The 26864-nt window shown below is 40.4% G+C and overlaps 1 protein-coding gene across 3 annotated transcripts in view; it reads left to right on the forward strand.

Annotated features, from left to right (window-relative positions):
- Positions 1 to 26864, forward strand: part of RTTN (rotatin) — a 92192-nt gene that overhangs the window by 7145 nt on the left and 58183 nt on the right. For 2 of the 3 annotated variants that reach the window (XM_082235256.1, XM_082235257.1), the window contains exons 8-27: positions 1205 to 1370; positions 2599 to 2774; positions 4168 to 4283; positions 5155 to 5325; positions 7488 to 7700; positions 9164 to 9276; positions 10149 to 10275; positions 10744 to 10869; positions 12319 to 12435; positions 13457 to 13593; positions 14379 to 14553; positions 16081 to 16180; positions 17533 to 17621; positions 19051 to 19168; positions 20275 to 20371; positions 22208 to 22276; positions 22795 to 22983; positions 24064 to 24303; positions 25187 to 25331; positions 26443 to 26597. In XM_082235256.1, coding sequence (XP_082091382.1) covers positions 1205 to 1370; positions 2599 to 2774; positions 4168 to 4283; positions 5155 to 5325; positions 7488 to 7700; positions 9164 to 9276; positions 10149 to 10275; positions 10744 to 10869; positions 12319 to 12435; positions 13457 to 13593; positions 14379 to 14553; positions 16081 to 16180; positions 17533 to 17621; positions 19051 to 19168; positions 20275 to 20371; positions 22208 to 22276; positions 22795 to 22983; positions 24064 to 24303; positions 25187 to 25331; positions 26443 to 26597 — 2839 coding nt within the window. The remainder of the gene's footprint in view (positions 1 to 1204; positions 1371 to 2598; positions 2775 to 4167; positions 4284 to 5154; positions 5326 to 7487; positions 7701 to 9163; positions 9277 to 10148; positions 10276 to 10743; positions 10870 to 12318; positions 12436 to 13456; positions 13594 to 14378; positions 14554 to 16080; positions 16181 to 17532; positions 17622 to 19050; positions 19169 to 20274; positions 20372 to 22207; positions 22277 to 22794; positions 22984 to 24063; positions 24304 to 25186; positions 25332 to 26442; positions 26598 to 26864) is intronic. The other variant, XM_082235258.1, reaches the window with a different exon arrangement.

Genomic DNA, 26864 nt, shown 5'->3' on the forward strand with positions numbered 1-26864 from the left:
GTTGCACACTTCTTTTGTGTCTCTGTGTTATTGTTTTCATGTTTTTATCTTCCAAGTATTGAGAGACATAGTGCAATACATTTCTGACTTAGCCAGAATTATATCATTGTAACAATAAATCAGATGTGGTGGTGGTGAGAAAACATGGCAGTAAACAAGTTGAGATATGGGATGATTCCATTATTATCTTACACTGTTCCAAACAATATATGTAGGTGAATGTTTACTGGTATCCAACTATACCAATATATAACATGCTTCATTTATCTGTTTGCTGGAGACGGCTATTCAGTCCACATTGCTGATACCAGGCGGGGTGAACATGAAGGAAGAGAAAATACAGATGGTCAGGATTTAGACTTGCCTTGTATATTTTATTATTATTTATTAAATTTATATTCCTCCCTTCATCTGAGGATCACAGGGTGGTTACAGTATAAACATACAAAAATACAAAACATAATAACAAACAAAACCATAACCCCTCCCCGATATTATTTATACTTCCTGCAGCTAGGAAGCCTGTTCCTCCTTAGATATTTTTCATATTTACCTGAGTTTTGCTTGAAACAACAGTGTGTTTTCTGGGGATCAAAGTATTTACTGACAGGAAGTTGGTAAGAGATTCAAGAGATAGTGTATCCAACTAGTGCTGATACACAATTGCACTGGCACCAAGATGCAATAGCCAATAGAGAGTTGTTGAGGCAAATAGGGAAAAATAATTAGTTTGGTTCTGCTTGTCTCACATAGGCTATTAATATAGCTGTTGATGTGTAAATTGGCAGATCCACAGCTCAAGCTATCGCATGATTGTGCCTTACCAGTTTTTAGGTTCACTAAGTAAGCTTGAATACAGAAGGAATGCATCTGAAGACAAATATTTGATCAAAGTTCACAGCATAATTCATTAAAGCAAGTCTTTTTGCAAGTTTTTTAAAAAACATTTCCATAGCTTAAAAAATATATATAGTGGAAGGAAACCTAGCAAAATAAGAATTATTCTAGATAATTTTTAGTAGCAAAAATAGCAGTCTTTCAGTGTTTGTTTGAAGTGCATTCTGAATGTTGACCTAAATCCTGGCTTATATTCAATTGTATTCTACTGGATAGAAAACATTGTAAATTTCTTGAAGTTTTGTCCATCTTATTTGTTATGTGGTTGCTGCATACAAAAGCCTGATTGTCATTAATGTCATATAAGGTACAGTTTCCCAGAATTCCTCAGTGTCTTATGGCCAAGATGCTAGAAGATCCCTTCATTCTCAGAATGCATCCCCTGGAAGTAGTAGTCCTCGGCCTTCCGTGATAGGACGTACAGGTCAGCGTCCCAGAGGTGATGGTCAAGATTGGGATGCAGTATCTTCAAGGTTGGCCATAACATTTTTGTTGTATACCATATACTTGTTATCCTATTTCAGTCGGTAGCCTCTGTTTGTTTGTTTCAAATTAAAGATTGGAGCTTCTGTACTTTAAATGTGTGTTACTAGCCTATTGCGTTATAGAACCAAGCTTGAAACTTTAAATTCTATTATTCCTGTCTAGAAATCTTTACAAATGTCAGACTGCACTGTAAGCACTGACCATGACTTCCTGTATGGGACAGCAGTGCATAGGCAAAGGGGTGCAGATATAGAGCCATCTTCTTAGAACTGATTGAGAAAACCACATGTTAAGATCCCCATACATGCAGGGTTAAGGCAATAATAGGTGGAGGGTGATGCATGCTGAATGAACCATGTAATTCAGTTCATTTCTTTTTGCTTACTGTTATTGTGAATGAATGAATGCCAACTGGCATGGGCTTCCCAGAGCAGCTGGAGTCTTGTAACTGATAGCTGCTAAGTCACCTGGAGGCTGCTCAGTGCTCCTGTGTGAAACAGGGCTTCATCAAGAACGAAAATAACTGCAGAGCTAATAAGCAGGTAGAAGAAAACGTGTCTCTTTTCAGAGACTTGATGACTGGCTCGTTAATCACTACCTTTAGTCAAGAAGCAACACAACTCAGAATGTCCCAAATTACCTTGGCAGACAGCATGCGAAATGTAGTATTTGGAATTGTGGTGTTTCTTTTTAAATATGAAGAATAAATGTTCACTGTACTCCTGTTCCAAAAAAGTAATACACACCAGGCTCTGTAAACCAGCAAAGCGATGCAGTGCCATCTTGTTAGCTTACTATTAAAAATAGCCTTGTGATTGTACCTTCAGCTTCTTGTATTCAACCCCTTCTATCTGAAGGCTGCAGTATTGTGATAGCTTGGCCTAATTTTATGGTAATTTCCACCCAATTGATGCAGTGATTATAGAAGCAACCTTGGCAAGGTTTTTCACCAAAAGTGAGAGGAGCTGAGTAAAAGGAACACTCTGCCTATGTTGTGCATCACAGTGGTGCATTGAGAAGACTACACCACTGAAATGTTGGGTTTGAAGTGTGGATTGAGAAGGTAGAAGAAAGTGCCACCAGACATCCAAAAGTGGTCCTCCAATTACAGCATTTGCCATGCAACATTTCCTATGCAGTTTGCTTTTTGCTACTTGCAAATAGTAGGATAAGTTGTATTGTGTATTGATAAGGTTGTTTGTTTGCTTTTTGCAGTGGAAGCAGTTCTCATGCTAATGCGAATTCAAGAGTTCACTCACCTTTGGATATGGGCCATATTGACCTTCCAGAACTGGAGAATGAGGATACTTTAGAGTTACAGTTCCAACAGCTTAGCCTTCCTCAGTTCTGTGTAGCCATTTTAGAATATGCTGTGCCTCTTCTAAGAACAGGTAATTCTTTTTAAAAAAGGAATTCTGGGCTTATAATAGGCCAGGTGTTCTAGAGCTGAAGCTTCTATTCATTCAAAATGTTAAGATATACATATACATATACATATACATATACATATACATATACATATACACATACATATGCACACTAATGAAACTCAAAATAATTTATATGCATGAAATGAGGATACCCGGCAGAAGGCTTTTGAACATATTTACCTGCTGTGAAGCTCTGCGCATTCTGTGGGCTCTTGCTAGGAATCCGAGCAACTTAAATTTTATTAATGTGTCCAGCAGCCATCATGAAAACAAACTTCTTTTGAAATCAATTTCTGTGTTTGCTACCGACCTCACCTCTGCTTTACACTCATTTTATAGCTTTGAGCAACTCCATCTAATTGCGTGATCTTTCCACTATAACCAAATAAATGCCAGACAAGAGCCAGTGACTTCACCAAGGTCACTAAGTGAGTTTGCTAAGCAAGTAGCAGGAAAAGTTTTCAGCAGGGAACAAAATGTTGAAACAGGAGGTGCCTGCTGTATCTCTATTGGCAGAGTATTCCATAAGACTGTATATGCTTATGGAATACATGCTGTATTTTGGGCTGATGTCAAATGACCTTCCCAGCTCGGGGGACAACCAACATCTGGTGGATGGTCACAATGATCAAGCTGGGATATAAGGGTTTAAGTGGTGCCTAAGGTACCTTAGGCATAAGTTGTTCAGGGCTTTGTAGAGTAATACAAGTACAGTGGTACCTCGGGTTACATACACTTCAGGTTACAGACTCTGCTAACCCAGAAATAGTGTTTCAGGTTAAGAACTTTGCTTCAGGATGAGAACAGAAATCGTGCTCCAGCGGCGCGGCAGCAGCAGCAGGAGGAGGCTCCATTAGCTAAAGTGGTGCTTCAGGTTAAGAACAGTTTCAGGTTAAGAACGGACCTCCGGAACGAATTAAGTACTTAACCCAAGGTACCACTGTACGTTGAACCTGACTCAGTAGATGGGCAACCAAGTGCAGATGTTTTAACAATGATATAGCATGGACTACAAGTGCCAGAGTGCTACTCTCTCTGTCCAGTGCTGAACATAGCCCTAAAGCTCAGAAGATAATATGGTGCTTCTGATACCTATCACACTGAGTTGTTCCAGGAGGACACCATGGTCAATAGTATCAAAACCTGTGGAGAGAGCAAGCAGAAGTAACAGGGTGACGCTCTCATGTCTCTTGCATTACATAGGATATCCATCAGGGTTTTCATGACTAATTCAGTTCTGAAACCGAGTCTTAACCCAGATTGTAGTGGATCTCAATAACCAAATTAATTAATAGAAATCTCTTACTGTAATATCCTTCTCTGATACCTTACCTTTACCTGTGTAAATTCTCAGGTAGTAAGAAAGTGACCATGCACGTTCTGGAGTGTCTGGCTGAGAACCTGCTGCTTATTTCTGATGCTGTGTCTGAAGATGTTTGGGAAGACAACAGTCTCTTTGGGCTGGAACTTGTGAGTATCTCCGATGTCTGTGTCTTGGATTTGTGAGTCTCCCTTTGTAAAAATGGCTTAGAAACCTCAATTTCCTTTATATCGGTTTCTAGTCCATTTTATGTCTAGAATTTAGAGTGGGCCGCATATACATATATTTTAAAGAAGCTATACCCCTCCCCCCATTTTGGCTAGTAATATAATAATATGACAAATCCTTAGAAGTCCAAAACAGCTGAACAGTCTTAAAGCAGAAATCCATCAATTAATCTGTGTAAGAATGCTCTGCTTGAATCAAACATATAAACTTGTTTTTGAGAAGCAGATAACATAGGGGCTCGCTGGACTTTTATGGAAAGAAGGAATTTTTACAGTGAGGGTGCCACCCGTGAGGGAGCCCTGCTATAGCAGGTCTTACTTTTCCAGAAAAAGTTATATGGAGGCAGCAGAGACACAAAATTTCAGAACATTTTGAAACGATGCAAGAAAAAAAATGGAAATTTTGTGGAAAACTGAAGGCAGCAGAAACAGATTTTTTTTTTGGGGGGGTGGAGGGAGAAGTCCTTGGGGGAGGGAAGACACAGAATTCCCCCCATGTTTCCTCCCAATGAGGAACCACATCCCTATGTGCAACAGACTTCTCCGATGAATTGTAACGGTTGAGGAGACTAAAATAACTTTATACCGTATTTCTAATGAACTGTAGGGTAGGGAACCATCTTACAGCATGAGGACAAGCTGAAAAAGTCTTTAAAAAGATGAGAGCCTATGTGTGAAATTCACTGGATGTCGTTTATCTTGTTCTAAGAGTATCTCCTGTAATGACTGAGTATATCCCTGTCATATACTGTTCATAAATATTGAACCTGATGAACTTCCTTTTAATTTGCAGAAGGAAAAACTGCTTGGAGTCCTAGATACCCTGGGTGAAACCATGTCCTACCACAAAAATAATGCAAGTTCAGAGCAGCCTGAGCTTGTGATCATCCACCACAGAATGGCATATGTTAGTGTTTCACTTTTCACCATTCGGTTACTGCAATCACTTATCCCTGTGGAAAAGGTGAGACTTCACTACTTGAAAGACTACTTTTAAAAAAAGCTTACTTGAGTAGAAAGTACTTTTCAAGATTTATATGGTCCTTCAGATTAAATAAAGATCTATTACAAATACACAATACATATTAAGAAAATAAGTAAAATCAGTGCGGAATGTGGTGTAGTTATTCTTTTGAGTGATATGCGCTATAACTTCACTTGGGGCAAAAAATGAATGCATCTAATTTGAACTTTAATTCTTGCTTTATTCCCTAATGACAAGTGTCCAGTCTGCTACAGTCAGTACCAAACATCTGATAATTTGTATGTGCGTGTGTGTTTGCCTGTATTTGAAAAAAGTGGAAAATGTGCTCCATAAATATTTCCTTGTAGACAAGATTAATTTTAAAAGGTTAAAATGCATTCCTGGAAGCAGGTGGTTTAAGTTTGATCATATCAATAGGTAAAATTTCATTAACGATAACCAAGTAATATGTTCTCCCTAGTTCCTGAAAGCATTTAGGCAATAATTAGCTGATACTATTGTTTTATGTGTGGGTTTTTTTTTTTTTTACATGGGATCAGCAGGTGCTTGGTGATTTTATTCAGTACAGAGAGGTGACTCTGAAGAGTTCAGTTTTTTTGGGGGGAAATCCTTATTACATTGGTTACTATCAAAAGACTGCTGTTCATGCAGATTATGCATGCATGAAGCTGAGATAAAACATTAGCACCCCACCGTGTCTTAAAGTATTTGGTATTGGAGCATTATAAAGGAACAGTAAATCTTAAAATGTGGATTAGGTGTGCTGTCTGCCATCTGGTGGTTAAAGAAAATAACGTAGCTCAGCCTACATCCCAGTTAATCCAGATGTGCTTTAGGGCTGATGCACACAGTATGTATCCTGCACGGAGAGAATTTTTACGTACTTAAAATATCATGTGAAGCAGGCCTTAGTTCTATTTACACCCATACTGATGGGGAATGGGGCAGGCCTTCTCTTTTAATTTTGTTGCTTCTTGATAATGGTAAGGGGCAATAAATGCATAGCTGTAGCTGCAAAAGCACAGCAAAGATGCTGGCTGAAGATTGTGTGGATCCAGCTGCTGTAAATTCAGGTGGTACCTCGAATTACAAATGCCTCAGGTTACAAATTCTTCAGATTACAAACTCCACTAACCCGGAAGAGTTACCTCGAGCTGAGAACTTTGCCTGAGGATGAGAACGGAAATTGTGTGCTGGCAGCGCAGCGGTAGCAAAAGGCCCCATTAGCAAAAGCACGCCTCTAGTGAAGAACAGTTTCAGGTTAAGAACGGACCTTCGGAATGAATTAAGTTCATAACTAGAGGTACCACTGTACTTTCTAAAATAGGTAGCTTGTGGGTGGAGTAGCTAGCCAATGTGGTGCCCTCAGATCTGGTGGACTGTGATTACTGTTGATCCTCAGGGATCATGGGAACTGTGGTCTAGAACATCTGGAAGGCAATGCTGCAACATGTATACCGGGGGTTCTGCGATAATTTTTTTTTTGAAGTAAGAAAGGTCTTGTTCTGAACTATTGTGTGTGCACTCTTCCCTTTTTAGAGGGGAAGTTCAGTACTTAGGATACCATCGTTTAACAGTTCCTGCTACACCAGAATGTGTAGAATCTGATGCCCTCAGATTAATGACCTGAAGAGAAGTAATAAAGGAGGTGGAATAATGCATTCTAGGCCCAGAATTTGAAAAGCCTTAAATTCTTCTTAGAAGCTCACTGATAGTGCCATGTGTTATATTGGTGAACCTCTGTTATTAAGAGATGGGCTGCCAAATTTTGTGCAGTTTCTGTATGGTTTTAGGGGTTGTTCCCTGTGCAGTGCATTTTGAACTCAAAATACACAGCCTTATCTAACTTGGAGATTGCAACTGTAACCTCATATAGGATTTTGCCTTGGCCAGTCGATCACTTTTCAGCATTGTTATTTAGTTCAAATTCTATAGGTACCACCTCATGACCACACACATCGCTTTGAATAAAAATGTTAGCTTAGCACACCTGCAGATAAATATTCTTTTTTTTTTGAGGGAATTGTTTGTGTTAAAAATTATTTACAAATGGTCAATAAATAACATAATAAAAATAATACTTAATTTTTGTACTTGTTTTCAAATAGACTCTTAGTCTGTTCTGTCCTCCCTTTCTTAAGGCTGACAGTGTTTTACCAGAGAGTTTACTAGCAGCTTTATTTGACCTTTCCGTGGACATGCCTTTCTCCTTGGAATATCCAAGTATTCATGACTCTGTCATAGCTTATTTGGAACAAATGAATTCAGAAAACTACAGCATCTATAAACAAGCTGCAGAGGCTGCCTATTCTGTTGAGTGTACCTGTAACTTTATGGCGGAAGTCCACAAGGAGGTAGGAAACATTGAATTCAGTGATCCAAGTGGGGAATTTTATTCCAGTTGATTTTCATATATGTTGTGGTGGTGTCCTTTTAAATAGCTTTCGGATATATATTTTTTAAAAAATTGTTTTGATATATGCAAATGTTTTGGCTGTTCTTATATATGCAGTTGCTCTGTGTGTTTTTATTGTATTGTAAATCACCTCAGGGTGCCTCATGGAAGGCGACCTGTAAATAAAATAATAATAATAATAATAATAATAATAATAATCTGTTCTTGACAATTTATATACCACTTAATTATAATGCTCTCATAAGCAGTGTATTAGTAACTCGGTGCAACCCTCCCCCCCTCACTCCAGTCAAAACTATAAAATCAGAACATAGGTTTTTCAAATCTCAGTAGCCACCAGCAGGGAGAGAGCCTGTCTTACCTCAGCTGGAAGGGAGTTACATAAAATTGGGCCCACGGTACTGAATGCCAAGCTCCTGGTGGATACAAGCCATGCATCCGAACCATGGGGGGGGGGGAGAGACCACAAATAGTGACTTTCCTTAAGACCTCAGTGATTTGGCAGTGTAACTGTGTAAGGGGGTTACAGCCTTTGTTGAAGAATGATTTCATCAGTGTTCCAGAATAAGGGCAAGAGAGTGAAGGTCCTACGTTTTACCATTCTGAGTTCTTTTCATCCTTGGGTAGTGAGGAGTGTGAGAAAGTGTCTTTTGCGGGGAGAGAGGACAGCTTGGCCTGACTGGTGCATGGGTAAAAAATGTCATCAAGTTGTTCTAATGTTATATATGCTTGTTACATCTCAGGAGCTAGCCCTGTTCACAATAGGGTTAGTTCTAAGATGTATCAAGATAATGACAATAACGGGTATGTCAGTTTGTTGTGTTTTACATATTATATTATTTACCTGTTGCCATCACTATCCAAAACACTTCCTTTTCTCTACTGTTCCCTCTGTGTGGGGGAAAAAAAATCACATTGCTACTCGTGACGAACCTTAGAAGTTCTCTCAGCTGTGTTGACATAAATGATCTTCCCGTAGTGCCACACACCCTGCCATAGAATGAGTTCCACTAAGGTTATTGGAGGTATTTTGAGAGAACCATCTATTGCCCTATGATATTTCAACAGTACACCCCTCTTGGATTGTACAACTTAGTGAAATCACGCTGCAGTGTGGGCCGGCTTAGGCATGCTTGATTTATCCTTGGTCCTACTTGCCAATAAAATTCACTCTTGTGTTATTTAAGTGTATTACATGGTGGTATTAATGGGTCTGCTATAGACTGGTTTGGGGTGTACGTGTTGCATTTTTGACGGCTACTATTCCTAGTTGCATCCATTGTAATTAGCAAATGATTACTTGTTTGGAAGATAATGCTTGTTCATTAACCCTTAAGTGACCTGTTTCAGTATTTTTTTAAAAAAAATTAAATTCTGTGATTCATATGTACTCTTTTGTAGGGAGAAAATAATCTTCTTGATCTACTGGAGATGGTAGAACAGGCCCTAAAAAGTCTCCCATATCATCAGCACTTCCCTCTACTTCAGGAATTCCTCAGCATTTGTTCAGACATGTAAGCATATGGCAACTTAACTTGCAAGAAAGCCCCATGTCATGATGCTGGAGAGAAGAGTACAGGGCTATTTTTAAAAATATGAGGCTATACTTAAATTGTTACGCTGTCTGTCTGTCATAAATTTAGCCAGTAGTAAATTCTGGCTTACAACACAATTCTATACACTCCTATCTGGAAGTAAGATTGCAATCCTGTCCTCTTAGGTAAGTGTGTATAGGATTGCAGGCCTGTCTTACGTAGTGCTATAGATACACAGGATGATTTGCAGGGCAGTACATGTGAAGAAGGAGGCTCCTGCCCAAGGATCCCGCCATCCCTGTAGTCCGCCTCAAGAATGTTGGTTAAAGGGCACCCTTTAAATTGTATAAAGCAGTAGCAGCCTGTATGGTAGGGCAGAGTTGCAGAGCTGTGCTCCCAGCACCGCACATTGACACAGGAAAGTGCACTGTAGCATATGTTTCTTCAGAAATCAGTCACATCCTCACCATACATTTAAAGTAATGGCTTCACCCAAGGAATCCTGAAAGCTCTACTTTTGTTAAGGGTTGTTGAAGCGAAAATTTACTAGGAAGCCCCTCACAGCATTACAGTTCCCAGCGCCCTTAGAAATGACAGTTCTTAGGATTCTTTGGGAGACGCCGGGGCCGTTAAAGCGACATAACTGCTTTAAAAGTATGGTGTGGATGTGGCCAAAGTCGACAGTCTAGCAATTAACCACACAGCTACAAAAGATGAGGAAGTAACTGAATTAGTTGTAAGCTCCCGAGTGCCTTGGCTAGGGGGAATCTGCACCCCAAGGCTTAACAAATTGGCTGCCCATGTCTCAGAGCAATTAATTTCTCTTTGTATTGAATTATTTCTGTTTGTAGCTGGAAGTCTGCCCAAGCTAGCCCGTTGCTGCAGGCAGAGAGTCAGAAGGTTCTCCTCCATCTGTTGTCCCATCCTCTGCCGAATATACGAACTGAAGCCTATCGCTACTGCCTCAAAACTGTTAAGGTTAGCATTTAAAATGGCTTGCAATTTACTTCCAAGCTAAAGAAAGATTTCTTTTTCTTCCCTACCATTTAGTAATCTCATAGGAACAATCCGTTTCAAAAGCTGCCTTAGTCGTGTTGGGCTGAAAACCCAGCGTTTCTGTATGATGTTAAGCTTGCTTGGCATGAATTATGCCTGAGCACGTTCAGATTTTGCTGAGTTTCACAAAGGAGAGGGATGTGTCTACATGATTTCTTTGTCTCTATTCCCTGTCCACCTGCTAAATCATACTTTATTATAGTTCTTCTCATTTGGTGTATATAAAAAGCTGCTCGCTGAAGGCAGATAAACAGAGCCAACAGCCCAGCCCTTAGCATCCATTTTAGTTAATGGTGTCATTATTATCTTGCTGGAAATAGCTTGACTGTTTGTGCATGGCTTCAATATTGTCAAGACAATACTTAGCTGTCTTTTATGTATTCTTTCTAGGAATGTTTAGGAATTCATAATGCCACTAAACCCGTTTCTTCAGTCAGCTATGGAATACATTTCCTGCTTCATCCCAAAGTTCTCTATGAAATCTGTAGTTTTGGCCTTCAAGATTCCCATCATGAGGTACTACATTTTGTTCATCTTATCCTCTGTGAGTTAATGAGTATGTTGTGAGGTATTGCATACACCAAAGGACTTTCCAAACGGCCAAAGTTTTTTCTTTCATTCAGTGGAATTTACCTCAGAATGTTTCAACTGAGTCATAAGAATGGTGGGGAATTTGAAGAAGACCTTGTATTTTTTTTTATGTGACTTAAGTTTTGTGTAGCCCAAGGATGTCATCATAACAAAATTCTCCTCTTCTCCCATTCAGGGGACTTGGATTCTGGGAAATGGGGCCTTGCCAAGTGGCCCTTTTCTTCATAGTGTTAACTGTCCCTGCTGTTTTTCAGTGAAGCTAATATGAAGTTTCACTGAAGCTAATATGTAACCATGCTTTCTGAACTTTTGAAGACTCCTTATCTGGAGCTTATGCTTTATGTTGCATGTAAAACAACAACACACAACTGCTTCTAGCAGCACTATGTTGTTTCAGGCAGAGGAAATATTCTATTATGGCAGCTACTGTATATAGAGAATAAGGTGGTGTGTTGATAGTAAAAGGAACAATTGTGACAAGTTTGCAAGGCATTACTAGAATAAAATCTCTCATATCTTTGTTTTGACAGTGTATTTGCTAGTGTCTGTAAAGGTGCTCAGAGCATTGTCAGGTCATAGATAATTTTCAAAGGGTGGTATTAAAGTAAGTTTTACTTTGAGTAGACCCGTTAAAATAAATGAACGTTAGTTAATTTCAATAGGTTAACTCTTGAGTAAAACTGACTTGAATACCACCCAGTATTTTCAACCTGAAAATGTGGACGAGATGCAGTCCATCCTATGTGGACATGGTCTAGGCACTCAGGTAGACTGGTGTGGGAAAGAACATTTGTTGTCATGCATCTGGGACCCAGCTATGTTATTCTATATCTTGAGTTGTGAAAGGAGACACAGTCAATGTTTACCATCATACTGTTGGGTTTCTGAGCCTTCAGGGAATGGTTCCATACCTTTTCAAGCTTGTTCTTCATTTTTAATGTGAGAAACGTTCAGATCAGAGGTTTCTTACCAGAGATTCGGTACCAGGTTTGTTGACATGTACTCAAAGGATAGAATAAAGTTCAGGTATTGTGCTGAGATTTATCCCCCCATTGCAGCCAGTCTGCTGTGTGGGAAGTAAGCAAAGCCAACCACCAGTTGTAAAACATGCCCTAAACCTTAAGGCAGGGAAGCTCTTTTTGCCATTTTTGGGTGGATGCTTTGCTACAAGGCAGCTGAGTCTTGCACTCTACTTGAAGACCATTTGATAACAGTAGGCTCATGATAGTATTTCACCACAGATGGATTTCAAACAAAGCACAAAACTATTTGATGTTAAAGCTTCCAAGGCACAGCCTAATTTCCCTTTATGGCACCAACAAATTGGTTTGACCACTCTTTATTCTGCTACCTTGCCTTCTCTCATTAAAACAGGTGTGCTCAGCCGCCACTTTTATGCTGATGTATCTTCTTCAGGGCCGATTGATGATGGCAGCAGTGACCTGGAACAAGTTTATTGAGGCCCTCTATCCTGTTGTTCCAATTCTTCAGGTAATTTCGCCTTCTCGGAACACAGTTTATCTTGAACTAAGCTTAATTGCTTTGCCAATAGGAGTAGCAATGACATTACACAATAGGGAAAGATGGATATTTATAAACATGGCGGCCAGGCAAATAAGGAATGGAGGAGCAATCAATATACTTGTTCATTGGATATTCTGAGTGAATGCTGGAGAATAATGTAGCATTAGGCTTATTTCGAAATGGGAAAGCTTAATTTCAAATGGATTATCCAACATTTTTCTGAATAGTTCTTCAGAACCTTATTCTTCCTAACCATCTTAAATCCTCATTGATCCTGACTCGGGGGACAAGTTATAGATTTCCTTGTACATCTTGAAGTTTCTTGGTAGCTCAATTTGCTGTAGAATCATTGCTCCTCCTATCTCATGAGATTAATTCCAGCCATTTTATGACCATGAGAATAGTAGTGCTGATCCGAAAAACCAGAGGTCATGTTTAAGAAACATGTAGGCATACATGTTCACTCATTCATGAAATACAAATTGGGGTGAAAGGTTTGCCACACAGCTTTGGGGTATAGTGAAACTGCCAGAACAGTTTGGAAGGTGTGTGTTTGTGATCTTTTGAAAATTGAAACTAAAATAAAATAAAATAAAGAAACTGCCAGAACAGTGGGGCAAATCAGGATTGATGGGGGGCAATGGAACCATATACCCTTTCATACTCCCCTCTGATGCAGCAGCCAATCAAGGGAACAGTGGTTGTGAAGTGGTATGAAAAATGTACGAAGGCTTTTTTTCTTTTTCTTTTTAAATAACGAAACATTTCCAGTCTTCTGAAATTGTAACTGAACCTCTCAAAAATTTGGTGGAGCACTTGTTCATATAGTGTTGATGGTGTTGAGCAATCACCCATCAAATGAATTTGGCCTACAAACTTGAAATTGCCCATTAATCAGGGTGAATTTACTGTTGCCAAGAAAATTATTACAATGCATGACTTATTATTCTGTTAAATGGCCGATGTGAACTTTTAAATGCACACTTAGGGCTATGCAGACACAGAAGACGCTCTGGGTAGTTGCATCCTCTCACTGAGTGAAACAAATTCTGAAAAAGAAGGGATTCTCCCCAGAACTACAAGACTTAAAGCTGCCTTGCGTCTTCTGTTCTCAAAAAAACCATTGTGAGTATATCTGCAATATTCTTTTTGTATATGAGGAAGACTGGCATTACATCTTCATTATGACCTGCTTCTTGCAGAGAATTATAGGTGAACTAGGTTGTCTTTCAAGTGCAGGTGGTACTGGACACCCCAATAGCAATTTTTCTGTGGAAATTTAATTTGGACTACTTTAAGCAAGGAAAGGTGGAATAAAATGTAAGGGACAATGCTCCTACTCAATAAATTTTCTCAGAGAAAAGTAGCACCATCAAGATGCTAAGAATTAAATAAATTAGGCCTATCCGTAGATCTCCAGACACTTGATTGGAAAAGCGCAGGAGGAAATAAGTAGGGGGACACAGTTAGGTGCCCCTGAAGTAGAGTGAGCAGCTGAAGAGACTCTTTGTTTAAATTTGAAGGAAGGATTGCTCAGACATTAGTAAGCTGCAGTAGGAAAAATAATAAAACCAACTTGTAGAACATGACAGTTGCATTTAGAGTAAGTCTTATCAGCGTTGAATGATAGCTGGTCAGTGCAGTTTCCTCTTTCCCCCCAGAAATTATCATTTGGTTGGTTCTTTATATATTCAAACACTACTTCAGCCCAGTGTGGTATAAGATATTGGAGAAGTTCAAATAGCAGGTGTACTGAAAACATTGCATCCTATTTAGAAGGGGATGGGGACTGAACACCAAGCATTTCTGCATATATGTGTCTACTTTAAAAGTTCAGGGCATTGGGTATAAACTGAAGAGCAGGAAATGTTTTCTAGGGAAAAATCAAAGCATACATTTTATTTCCTCAGAGTCCGTTCCACGGCGCTCAAACACTTGATGTTTCATCTTACGACTGAAGAAGAGGCAACCCTGAGGCACCCACTACCACAAAGTAGTGTCCTTTCAAGCATCCCTAACTTACTTATTGTGGAAAAGACTGTTGAACTCAAGCTGGGAGATTCAGCAAGAGAGTCAGTATTTAAGGTGAACAATGGAGCCTTTTAACAGAGATTGCTAGCACTGAACTAGAGCTGTATCCCCCAATGCAAGAGGGTTCTAGTGTTGAAGATGCTGTTGAAAATATTCTGTGCCAGCATTGAGGAGAAGCGTGGGTTTCCTGGTAGTCACTATGACCTGAGGGACGTGACTGATCCAGAGGAAAATGATAGCTATGGAAAGGAGGGAAAGGAACAGGTTAGAGGAGAGAACAAGCTGTGGGGTGAAAGAATCTGCTGTCATGGGGTCCTACAGAGATCGAACAGACTGAACAAAACATGGAACGGCCTGAGTGAGGAAGAGATCCAGGGAGACTGTATAAGCAATTTAAAAAAATTGGGTTCCTGAGGCAGAAGGTCAGTCAACTGGCACTTGTTGAGGGAAACTTCAGGTAATGCTAACCAATGAAATATGTTAGTCCATGTTTCTAACTTCAGTCTGTTTGGGTGGTCTTAAAGGTGAAGGTTCTGAGCCAAGTGGGGCAAAGTGTCCTTAGTCCAGATCATATCTGGAAATCAGTGACAATTTTCCTATGTACAAAGCAGGGGTAAAGGAGTTTCTTAAGGAATGTCCATAGTTATTGATAAGGCAGTGTGAGTTGAGAAAAAAAAGAGGCTTTTGTTTTCACCATGGTTAATTAATGACCAAGCGTAGGATCGTGCTTGTCTTGGCAGCTGGCAAAGAGATCAGGTGTAGAATTAGGCACTGGTATCCACCTGGGATTCTTGTACTTTTTATATTACATTGTATGTAAATTTACTTCCAATGGGGCCCCAAGCACAGCAAAACGTACACCTACGTTGTACAGTTTGCCTGTAGAGCAAAGCTAAAGAAGGAGTTTGTGGCATATGCAGAAACGAACACCTTGGCATCAGTACTTTTAAGAGCAGGTATGGACAACCTTGCACTGCTCTGGTTCGCCAGAAGCAGCTTAGTCATGCTGGCCACATGACCCGGAAGCTGTCTGCAGACAAACGCCGGCTCCCTTGGCCTATAGAGCAAGATGAGCGCGCAACCCCCGAGTCATTTGCGACTGGACCTAACAATCAGGGGTACCTTTACCTTTACCTTTATGGACAACCTTTGTCCTTCCAGATGTTGCTGATCAACAACTTCCATTAGCCCTAGCAAGCGTGGCCAATGGCCAGGAATTATGGGAGTTGTAGTTCAGCAACATCTGGCAGGCGAAACGTTCACCACATTTTAGGGACTTTGTAAGACCTCTTGTCCTCAAATTGCTGTGCAGTCAGCCCCAACCAGTGTAGCCACTGATCAGGAATGATAGAAGTTGGAGTCCAACAACAGGTTCCCTTGCCCCTAGTATAAAAATATGCTAAATTGATACTGTGCTTGTGCCCAAAGGGTCCCCTCTAGCCACTTAACATAAGGCAGAATGAAGCAACATCAAATCAAATAACCCTTATACGATTGAGCTGAAGGTGTCTTGCCCCTGATGGGATTACAAAGGCAAATATTTTTCCAGCTAGATAATGGTATGTATCATTTTATTTTTAGGCTGAGACTGTTGAAAAGCTGTATGATATCTTTACCTCGGACACAATTGATCTAGTTTTGAGGAAGTCAGCAGCTGAGCAGCTAGCTGTAATTATGCAAGGTAAAGTGTTTTTCCTACATACTTTTACCAACAGTAGTTCACAGAGTTACTTCCTCCTTGGGAGTAGTTTGGCATAATGTTTTAGGATGGATGCTCCATCTAACCCCTTTTGAGATAATCTTGTGACCTGGATTGATTATTTCTTGAATGATTTATTCTGACAATTGTAATAGGTATGCACCCCATCGACTGATATTATTTATTTATTTATTTATTTATTTTAAAAGCCTGCAGGCTTACAATCTAATAGACAGGGGACAATAGCAAAAAGGATGTGGAGGGAGCAAGAAAATAAGCGAATTCAGACACTACGGAAGCAATTGTAACTTAGGTTATGGAGGGGTGGAGCTGCAGATCCACTACCACATCCCAAACCCTGCCAGTTCACACTGATCAGGGCAGAGGATGTGTGGGGTGGTTTCCTGTATTTTTTTTTTTTTTGCTAGCAGCTCTGAGCTGATGTAACTGAGGGGCCCAAACTGCATAAAGATGCCACATCCTTCCCTGAAACACCCTATGATCGTACTTTCCGATTGTTACGGCTGGTGGGGCATTCAACAATGGTACCTTTCTGCCCATCTGGCCAAAGCTGAGATTTCCACTGTGGCCTTTCCTTCAACTAGTGGTGCTTGTCTTACCTGAAAGAGTCGAATTAGGGAGGTAAAATGGCATCAAGCATGGGACTGGGAGCAAGAGTGCAATTCTAACTCATTGTAAAATTTACACACATTTTTGTGGCTCAGGTAGAATACTCAGTTGTGGGAAGGGAGGGATAAGGAGCCAAGGTTGGTCCCAGCCGAGCTGAAACATTAAACATGGCTTTGTTGCAATTGAGTGTTCCCCTCACTGTGAGTAGCAACTAATGAAATGGGATACCTCTTATAACGATGATGCCATGTTGTACATTTTGCGTGGCCCAGAGCAGGGGCTGCCAACCTGGCACCCACAGGTCCCCTCCCCCACCAAAATGAGACTGTGGTGGGCAGTAGACTAGGTTGCAGTGATGTCCTTGGTTGCAGTGGTTGTTTCGTGTTCACACAGTTTGCAAATGTGCTGCTGGATCCCCAGAAGTTGGCGACTCTTGACTCATAGATGTAAACTAGAGGCAGGGAGTAATAGCAGTAGAGGCAAGGCTTCTGTTTTCAGTGGAATCATAAGGTTATCATAACAGCCAATTCTAGCTTAATGATTGCAGGGAAGAGGCACACTTTCAGGGTGTCCTGGGTTTTACTTTTTGAAATATGGCAACCCACAAGTGTCTTCAAAACATGGTCTCAATTATTAGTACATGTGTATAACACATGTGCCCAGCATTTGAGTCCTGCTAATTTCTGTCTTATTCCCCTTTCTAGATTCTAAAATGCATGAAATCATCAAAAAGATGGGTGTCATAGACAAAATACTTTCATACTTTGCTGAATGTGTTGACCAGGATGGCAAGGTAAAACAGAATGACAACAGGATGTGACTTTTTTCAGCCTCCACTTTCCATCTCAAATTACTGTATGTTTAATAAAAAATATTTCATATAAGAATTAAATACTTTAAAAATGCAGTTGTAAAAATAGGCAATTGAACACCCCGCTTTTTGGTATTTCCACTGGATGAGCAAAACTAATTGAGTTATTTGGCTCTAACCTTAACATAGTGATTAAGCACATGCAATTCAGTGGAAGATATCTTTTAACTTCCTGTTCTTTAAACCTGTTATCATCAGTCTGTATGTAACAACAAAAAATAACCAATGACCATAGTTCTGAATCTAGGGAAAGAGACTTGCAATTTAAGAATTCACAATAGTTTTATCAAATAACTTTCTAGGTTTGTGCCTTCAATATTCTTGGTGGGCATTTTTTTTTGATCTGATAAAAATACTATTTAGACTTTGATTAGGTATAGCTGGGAAATAAGTATGTTGAAGAATGTTCATTTTTGGCTTTGGCATATAGTAGAAGAAGAAATGCTATGTTTGTAATCCTTGGGCGCTAAACCATGCACAAAACAGCAAAAATACAATGAAATCCTGCTTAATACAATCCAGTTAAACATAATCTAATAAAAAATCAGACATAAACAGTCTGCAAAGTCTCAGTAACAGGTTTTCTTTTTCTGGTGTGGTCACTAGCCACAGTGTGCTTCCCTCCCTCTTTATGTGAAGGGAGAACTTTTAAAGTTTTGTCTTGCAATTTTGAACAAACCATGGGTTCCTTTTTCCTCAAAATATGGGAAAGTATTTTGTGGTTTGCACGAGTCACAGATAGTTATCAGAACCAGGATATGAATGTGAACCGTGGTTTAGGATTATGGGTTAATTGCACCAGTGATATATGAGGCTTCTATTCATTCAGATTTGCAAACTTCCTTGTTTTGAGTGGAGCCAAGTGTAAAGGTATGAGTAGTCTTACTTCATCCTTGTAATATTCCACCCAAGATGTTACTACTGAACCAGGTTATGCCTGCTTTCTGCCCTGTGACTGAGACACATCCCAGTTGCGGAGACTTGCCACCAAAGCAAGATATAATGCATTCTATATTTCCATCTTTATTAGCATTTGTGAGTATTACAGAGAGATGAAAATGCCCTAAGTATGAAAAGATGAAAGACATGTTGTGAACTCGTTCCATTCCATTTATACCTTTACACCTGAATATTCAAACATGAGTTTAAAAATGGTCATTGGTCCTCTAGGCCTGGGACAATGGACCTGTATATTAGAAGAAAAGTGAAAAATTAGGGCTTATGTAGGCTTTTTGAATTCTTTTAAAGTTTCCAGGGAAGCAGAGAGGGGTGGGGAAAAAGAGAGAAGGTACGCAGAGTGCCGGATGGCATAATGCATCGCTGTTAACGAAACATTTTCTGGCTTTGGCAGGTTATGGGGTGTATGATGTTGCCATGTCTTACCCTGTTACGGAAACTTACATATGCAGATCCAGCAAAGCGGCTCTCCCTGGCCAACCAGCCATCTGTCTTGCTGGTGTTATTTAGAGGTAACTTTACAGAATTATAGCTAAAAACTGTGCATAGCCTTGTCGGTCCATTAATGGGGGATATGCAAAAGCCATAAGAGGGTAGGATTTTTACCAGAGTGTAGCATTTTATTTATTCGGTTAGAGGCTTAAATGTCCAACAGCACATTGTTGCTTCAGATATTAAGGCTAGGACGGCCCCAAAGGCTTACTTTTAAACTAGTTTTTAATGAATTACATAGAATCGATTTAGCATGTTAAGTGGATCCGTTTCTTTTTTAAAAAATCTGTTTCTGTCATACAGCACAATCTTACACGTCAGAGATGGGGAACTTGTGGAACCTCCAGATGTTGGGCTACAACCCCCATTAGCCAGTTGTCAGGGAACCGTAGCCCTCTAAGTGTTGGGACTATGGGTTCCCTGTTCCTGCTACACATGTTTGTTTGGAAACAAATTCTTCTGTTTTAAAGGGACTTGCTCCTTAGTCCTTAGGACTGCAGCCTCTGTTTCCTTCAAAGAATACTGTAATTTAAGTACCAGTATCTCATATACTCATTGAATGGTTTTTGATTACTGGAATTCAACTCCATTGGTCTTGTAAATAAATTGCTGCCTCCTGATTCATTTGACCCCAGAAACACTGGCCACGGTTACCAATGGTCTGGAATTCCAAAACTCTGTCAACAATTTTGAGCTGATTCACTATGTTCTGAGGTTGCTGATTCACTGTTGTGAACCTCAGATTAAACATCTGAATAGGTAATCAGCCCTTGGAGAAATGCTATTTCTAAATGCTGTTTCGTTTTAGCATTTTCTTTCCAAAAACTTTAAAGATGTATTTATTACTTCGCCTGCAGCTATATATAATGAATTAATATTTCTAGTACTTCTTGGGGATGGATTACTTTTAAAAAGCAAATCCAAACTTGGCAGTTCTACTGTAATTAGTAGTTTTAAGGCTGCAATTCTTTGCACTCTTAACAGGGAGTAAATCTCATTGAACAATGGGACTTGCTTCTGAGTAGAGATGCATGGGATTGTGTTGTCAGCAGACTTGAATATTTGTATAACCCCGTGGTCATGCTGCTTGGAGAAATATTTTAAATTCTTTTTGTTCTGTTCTTAGTTTGCTTGTTATTCCAAGATTATGGCGCTGTCATGAATGAAGCAGCAGCAGTGCTTTGTCTACTACTGTTTGATGAGGCATCAAGAAAAGAGATGTGGTAGGTGGATTTATAGTGACTGCTTTTATGTTCCTTTATTTTTCTACCAAGCAAAATACAGTGGTACCTTGGGTTACATACGCTTCAGGTTACATACGCTTCAGGTTACAGACTCCGCTAACCCAGAAATAGGACCTCAGGTTAAGAACTTTGCTTCAGGATGAGAACAGAAATCATGCTCTGGCGGCACAGCAGCAGCAGGAGGCCCCATTAGCTAAAGTGGTGCTTCAGGTTAAAAACAGTTTCAGGTTAAGAATGGACCTCTGGAACGAATTAAGTACTTAACCCGAGGTACCACTGTATTTGTTCTCCCTGTTCCAGCAAAGTTAAATGTAAATTATAAGCAAGAACTGAGCAATATTTGACCCGTTGGTCTAATTAGGCTCATCAAGTCATGAAGATTGGCCCACTGGGCCGTTTGGGGCAAACCACATCCAGTTTATTGCACCTTATGTTTGATATGATGCCAGGCGTGTCAGAAAGCTTGAAACTTCACACTGCAGCTCTAGAGAGTCCCCTGATACTCTGAAGAAGATATTTGAGGAGCCTAGTGGCTATAAAGCGAATACTGCAGGGAGCCACATCTCTTTGCCCTTCTGTTGGTAGGGAAGTCCTATGAGTGGAACTTTTCTCACAGGATGCTCCTGCTGGTTGGAGCTTTGTTAGCATCTAAGCCCATTAATTTTGGAAGCTTAATGCCAGTAAGTTCTCTTAAGGTTTTAGTCCACGGCCCACTAAGTGTTTTGCCCAAATGAACTGAAATGTTTGGCAGGCTTTAACCAAAATAGCCTTATAGTGAGATTTTTTTAAAAGGCCATTGTAATCAATTTCAGAATTGAAACACATGCCCAATGTTTCGATACTACACTAGCAGTTAATGCATTAACAGAACTTTTAGTAGCTTAATACATATTGGAGTTTGATCTCAAAGGTCAAATGCATTGTTAGGGATAATGTGTTGTGAATTTTTAATGTTGGTGCACAAGCCCTTTTCGACTAATGTTTTGATTTATTAAACAATTAATGGTAAACAACTTTAGAGCCATCTAAACCAGGCATAGGCAAACTCGGCCCTCCAGATGTTTTGGGACCACAACTCCCATCATCCCTAGCTAACAGGACCACTGGTCAGGGATGATGGGAGTTGAAGTTCCAAAGCATCTGGAGGGCCGAGTTTGCCTATGCCTGATCTAAACTTTCCATTTTTAAAGAGTATTTTATGCTCTTTTTCAGTAAAATAAATTTGTTTTGCACTCATGCACACACACAGTTTCTCAAAAGGGGTTGGTATCTTTTGCTTGGTTTTCAGAAGTAAAATGTTTTAAAAGTGAATGGTTTTTTTAAAACTGCGCCCAGGGCTGCAGTTCTGCTGGTGCAATTGACTTCCATCTATGCAACAGAGCTTCCTCTCCTGCCCCCTCCAGCTCCCTGGGTGCCCTCCTTAAACCAGCTCTGGAGAGTTGGGAAAGTGCTAATGGGAGAAGAGTAAAGCACCTGCAATTTTGGCAGTGTGGATCAGCACACTGTGAGTTTGTGCTAAACTAAGGCCTTTGTGTCATATCACAATGTTTAATGCATTGGTGTAAGTGACAGGGCAGTTAATTACCGTATTTTTTGCACCATAACACTACTTTTTTCCTCCTAGAAAGTAAGGGGAAATGTCTGTGTGTGTTATGGAGGGAATGCCTACAGGTGGCATGCCTACGGATTTTCCTCCGCTAAAAACTACGTGCGTGTTATGGTCGGGTGCCTGTTATAGAGCGAAAAATACGGTAATTGATTAACCCATGGAGTGCTTCTTTAATACAGCTATCTTCCTTGTTTTCTTTTTCGTAGGGCCGATACTTTTCCCTGTGACTCTTACAGCATTCTTCCCTTTAGTTTGCCTGTTTCTGTTGTTAGACGGTAAGTCTCTCTTCTCTGCATCTTTAAGAAAGTTGTATCCCTGGTGTTGTGGAGTGCCCCATCAGGAAGTGCCATCAACAGACCACTTCCTAGGGAAGCCACTTCATATGCACATCATGAAAGGTGTGAATATTCTCATACTGAAGCATTCTTCAGCTGATGGAATAAGTAGCAGCAAGGTCTTCAGAGTCTATCTTCAGGAATTGCAATATGCAATTTTTGTATTCTACTCTAAATCGCTTCTAAGCTAGGGCCTAGCAAATGATATAGGATCATTTTAACACCACAGTGTTGCGGAAGCAAAGCAAATGTGGGCCCTTCAGTCCCTTGGATAGGAGACCACAGCAGATTGTGTGTAAGACTGGGATAACATTATAACAAAAAGAAAACCTAAAGTTTCTTTTAAGCTATATACATACAGATTAACAGTTATTGCCAGAAGATTAGCAGATTTAGTAAGTTTTCAGATGATAAAGAACTATTTTAACTTTTGCCATACCCCCCTTCTCTCCTTAAAGGTATCATCTGCCTGTCAGAGTCAAAGCTCATCATGCTGTGAGCCCCAATTCAGTGGTGTTACCATTTCCTTGTGAACTCTGGGCCTCGAAACCGGTGTCAGACATGCTTAAAATGGCTTGGAACTTGTCTTGGTTCCATGGAGTGGATAATTTACTGAAACTCACTGATTATGAGACAGGAACCAAAGAGTAAGCTATTCACCTTCATTGAAAATCCCCTCTTGAATCCCCTCATGTGCTAGAATTTGGAACAGGAAGACTATTTTGGGTAAAGAATTGGGTGACAACTGGAATTTGTTGGTGTCTCCTCCAGCACTGTACAGTCTTGTCCTCTTTCCATTGACTGTAAATGTAAGGAGAGCAAAATTGGGTTAACTCTGGATGCTGCTTCTAGTTAGAATGTGTGATTATTACAATGTCTGTGGGAGTCAAAGTTGTGGGAAGCACATAAGTACTTAAGAAGAGCTCTGCTGGATCAGATTGAAGGCCCATGTAGCATTCTGTTCTCACAGTAGCCAGCCAGTTGCCCCCGAGAAACCCCATGTTCATGACATTAGTGCAGTCGCTCTCAATCAGCCATTAGCTCAACCAAACCTGTCTACCAGCCATCCCAACTGTCTAGCCTGCCTTTTGCATACTTTTTCCAAATAGGGGAAATTAGTGGTAAAGTCTTCCTACAGCAGAGCCACTTGTGTTAAAAGTATGGATGGTCCCACAAACGTCGTAGGAGTGTCCATTAAGGCTAGAGAGAAACGTAGAGATATAGTTGCCAAAGCTTTCCCATATCAGTTGCTTAAAGACAAGACCTCTGCCATCCAAAGGTCTCTCTACTAACACCGTCGCACAATGGGATAAGTTTGGGAAATGGAAGGAGAACACTAGAGAGGCAATTGATGGGACAGGTCACCAAGCCTGATTCCAAATCCAGTTTGATTCAGTCCTTGTAAATTAGTTTGACTTGAGATTCAGATAGAGGATGGGGGTGCTTGAGTGCTATAATTAATTATATATCCTGGGATCTCCCAAAGAAGATACTGAATACTTCTGTGAAATACTACTTTATTAATACTAGCCAATAAATGAAATGTATTTTCAGTGATAGATCTCTTAAAACAAGACACGTGCTGCCCAAATCTTCAAATCAAGAAAAAATGATTGGATCAAAGCCAATTTGATCAGAGAAGACAAAATGTTTGTTTTGCTTCATTCAGTAGTCTCTTGTAAAAAAAGAAATCCTCAACAATCAGCTGATTTCCTTTTTCATTTCAGATTTCCAGACACATTAAAGCTCTCCTCGGAGGATATTATTACCCTGAAGATAACTCATGCAACCAGTGGGCTGCAAGATTGTCTTAATTCCATCATTCGAGCCGTGTCCCACAGGGAAGTTCGGGCCGCCGTCACGAGAATGAATTTTTACATTCTGAATGACAGGCTGGCATTAATCTGCAGCAGTGGCCCTTGTGGGGCCACTTTGAAGTGCTTGGCTTGGCAAACAGCATTCAGCAGGTCAGTGTGTAAGTGCAAGGTGCATAACTGGCTACAAAGCCGCCTGTCACAGTAGATTTGGCTTTGAAAGTTTCAAAGATATCCAGACTCTTTGGAGTCCTTCTAAGCATTTGGCACTGGAATAAATATCCTTTAAAGTGGTAAACCCATCTGTGTTTAGCAGCAAGCGGAGGGGGAGATTCATAGCCTGACTAAGGATAGAATGAGGCACATGCGACTGAGTCACGGTCCTCTTTCTCTGCCCATAATATCTACTATTAAAAAATAGTAATCAGCTGCCCCCACATCTGACAAATTCCCCCCAGCTAATGAATTCCGTTTCATTGGCTGCTTTCTCATCCCTGTACAGTACTAACCTAATCAGAGCCCCCGGCAGATAATTGGAGCTCAGCTTGCATTAATGGCTTGGGCTGAGCAGTGAGTGGCTTGCCCCTTTTCTCCTTCCCCCTTCAACCTTGTGCCCCTCCTGCCAGCCTATTGGACGCAAGTAGATCCTTGGGCAGTTAGATGGTTGTTGTTGTTGGTGGTGTCTCCAGGTCTGTCTATCAGTGCACATAGCGGTATCTCACAGAGACAGTGGGATAGAACATGAAATGAGAAAGAAGACAAAGGGGTGGATGGTTTGCTTTCTCCTCTGCTAAACTGTCACATGGATGGCATGAAATTTTGAAACTGCAGCTCATAATGCGTCAAAACGAGTTTTAACATTTGCATGCCGGCATTTCGTGCTGAGCATTTTCACTTACCATCTGTATGTTACTGCTAGCTTTCTTCACATATCTGAGTGTATCTTTATAATTCAAGCTTGAAAGATGGAATGGGGAATATCAGTCAAAGCTTGTGATACACCTGTGATAATGCTAAATTCTTGCTTATACTGAAGGTTTCTTCAGGTGCTTCCAGCTTCTTCAGAGGATGAGAAACTCTTGATTGACATTGTATGTTTCCTAAACAAGTTTCTTAAGGAACAGAAGATTATGTCAGATGTAGAACATCTAAAATGGATCCTGGATGTAATCCTAAAGCATGTAAGACCCTGACTAACAACTGATTTTTTTAATTGGGGAGCAGGCAGAACAATCCAACCTTCCTAATCTACTACACTGGAGGGAGTTTAGATGAGATAGAGATGTCTGTCTTTATATACTTCTGAAACAAGGCATGTCATCAAGGGCAGTGGAGCTCACCTGGCTAACAATCTGCTGGATCCTCAGCTGCTCCAGCTACCAGCATATTTCCGGACTTCAATGGCACAGTTTAATTTTCTAACAAGTTACACATGGTGACCAGCGCAGTGCTAGAGGCAAACATTCTCAGGTTTGAAAGGTGCCTGGCATCTCCAGATGAAGCTGGAAAAGATCAGGTAACAGTGGCGTGAAATGCCTCTGTGGTACACCTTGAGAATTTGCCTGCACTTGGCTGGAGGGACCAATAGTCTGACTTGGTCTAAGGCAACTTCTTTCATTCATCTGGTTCGAACAGCAGGAAAGAGAGAAGCTCAGTAGCAGGTGACATCACCTGGCTTCCCTTTGCTGAGTGTCTCTGCTGGTAAGCAATAGAGGAACTGGTGGGGAGCTTGGATGGTGCAGATACAGCAGCAAAGCCATTCTGTTGCTCAGGCTGCACAATCGTATTCTACAAAACAGTCCCAACACAGATACAAATTAGGGGACAGAGTGCATATGCCCAGCAACAAAATGTTGCAGTTTTAAGTTCTGGGGAAATATGATATGTGTACTATAGAATTGGCAAGATACTTGAGCATCTTGCAGTGAATGCGTAACAGAAAAGTTTTTATATCATAAAAAGAAGATCTCTTCCCCCCACCCCAAATAAGATACCTGTTGTGTCAGGAAAGTGATGTCCCTAGAAGCTGTTCCAGGTGATAAGCCACTCTAATCTTCTCTGTCTGTGCCAGGAGTCTTGCCACCTTCTAGTTATTTGAAATTTATGCCTTACTGGAAATGGAACAACTTTAATTATTCCTCAGTTTGTTTTGGACAGTTCATTATCACTATTTTCTTTAGGTAAAACATAGTTTGAAATGCTCCTCTGTATGACAGTCCGATTCCCCAGCTCTGGTGCAGAATAAATAATGAAATACCTGCTCTGATAACATTTCACTGATCTTCTCTGCAGAATCCAAAGTCTCTACTCGATCTTGTAGTGCAGCCAGAATCCCAGCAACAAGATGAAATAGATGACCTAAAGACTGCTGTCAGGCAACAACTGCAGAAAGAATTGATTGCTTTCTTGAATACACTTCTGCTCAGCTTCATGTCTGCTACTGACAGGTACAGCATAAAAGAGTTATCCATAAGACATTTTATTCTTAAAAACATTGTTGCTATATAGCATGGAGAGGTAGTTTAATATATCAGGTGTTGGTCATGCTGCATGGAATGTGGACACCCCCCCCCCACATTTGGTTTCTTTTTCCAAAATTCTGTTAGCGCCAACTTTCATTTTTACTGGAAGGTTACATGTTTGTGAAGAAGAGTATTTGACATGCATGCAGGATCCACCTTGACCTATTGAGATGCTTGGGATGTGGGGGGAAG

The sequence above is a fragment of the Podarcis vaucheri genome (assembly GCF_965113315.1).
Source record: "Podarcis vaucheri genome assembly, chromosome: 8".
NCBI classification, from domain to species: domain Eukaryota; kingdom Metazoa; phylum Chordata; class Lepidosauria; order Squamata; family Lacertidae; genus Podarcis; species Podarcis vaucheri.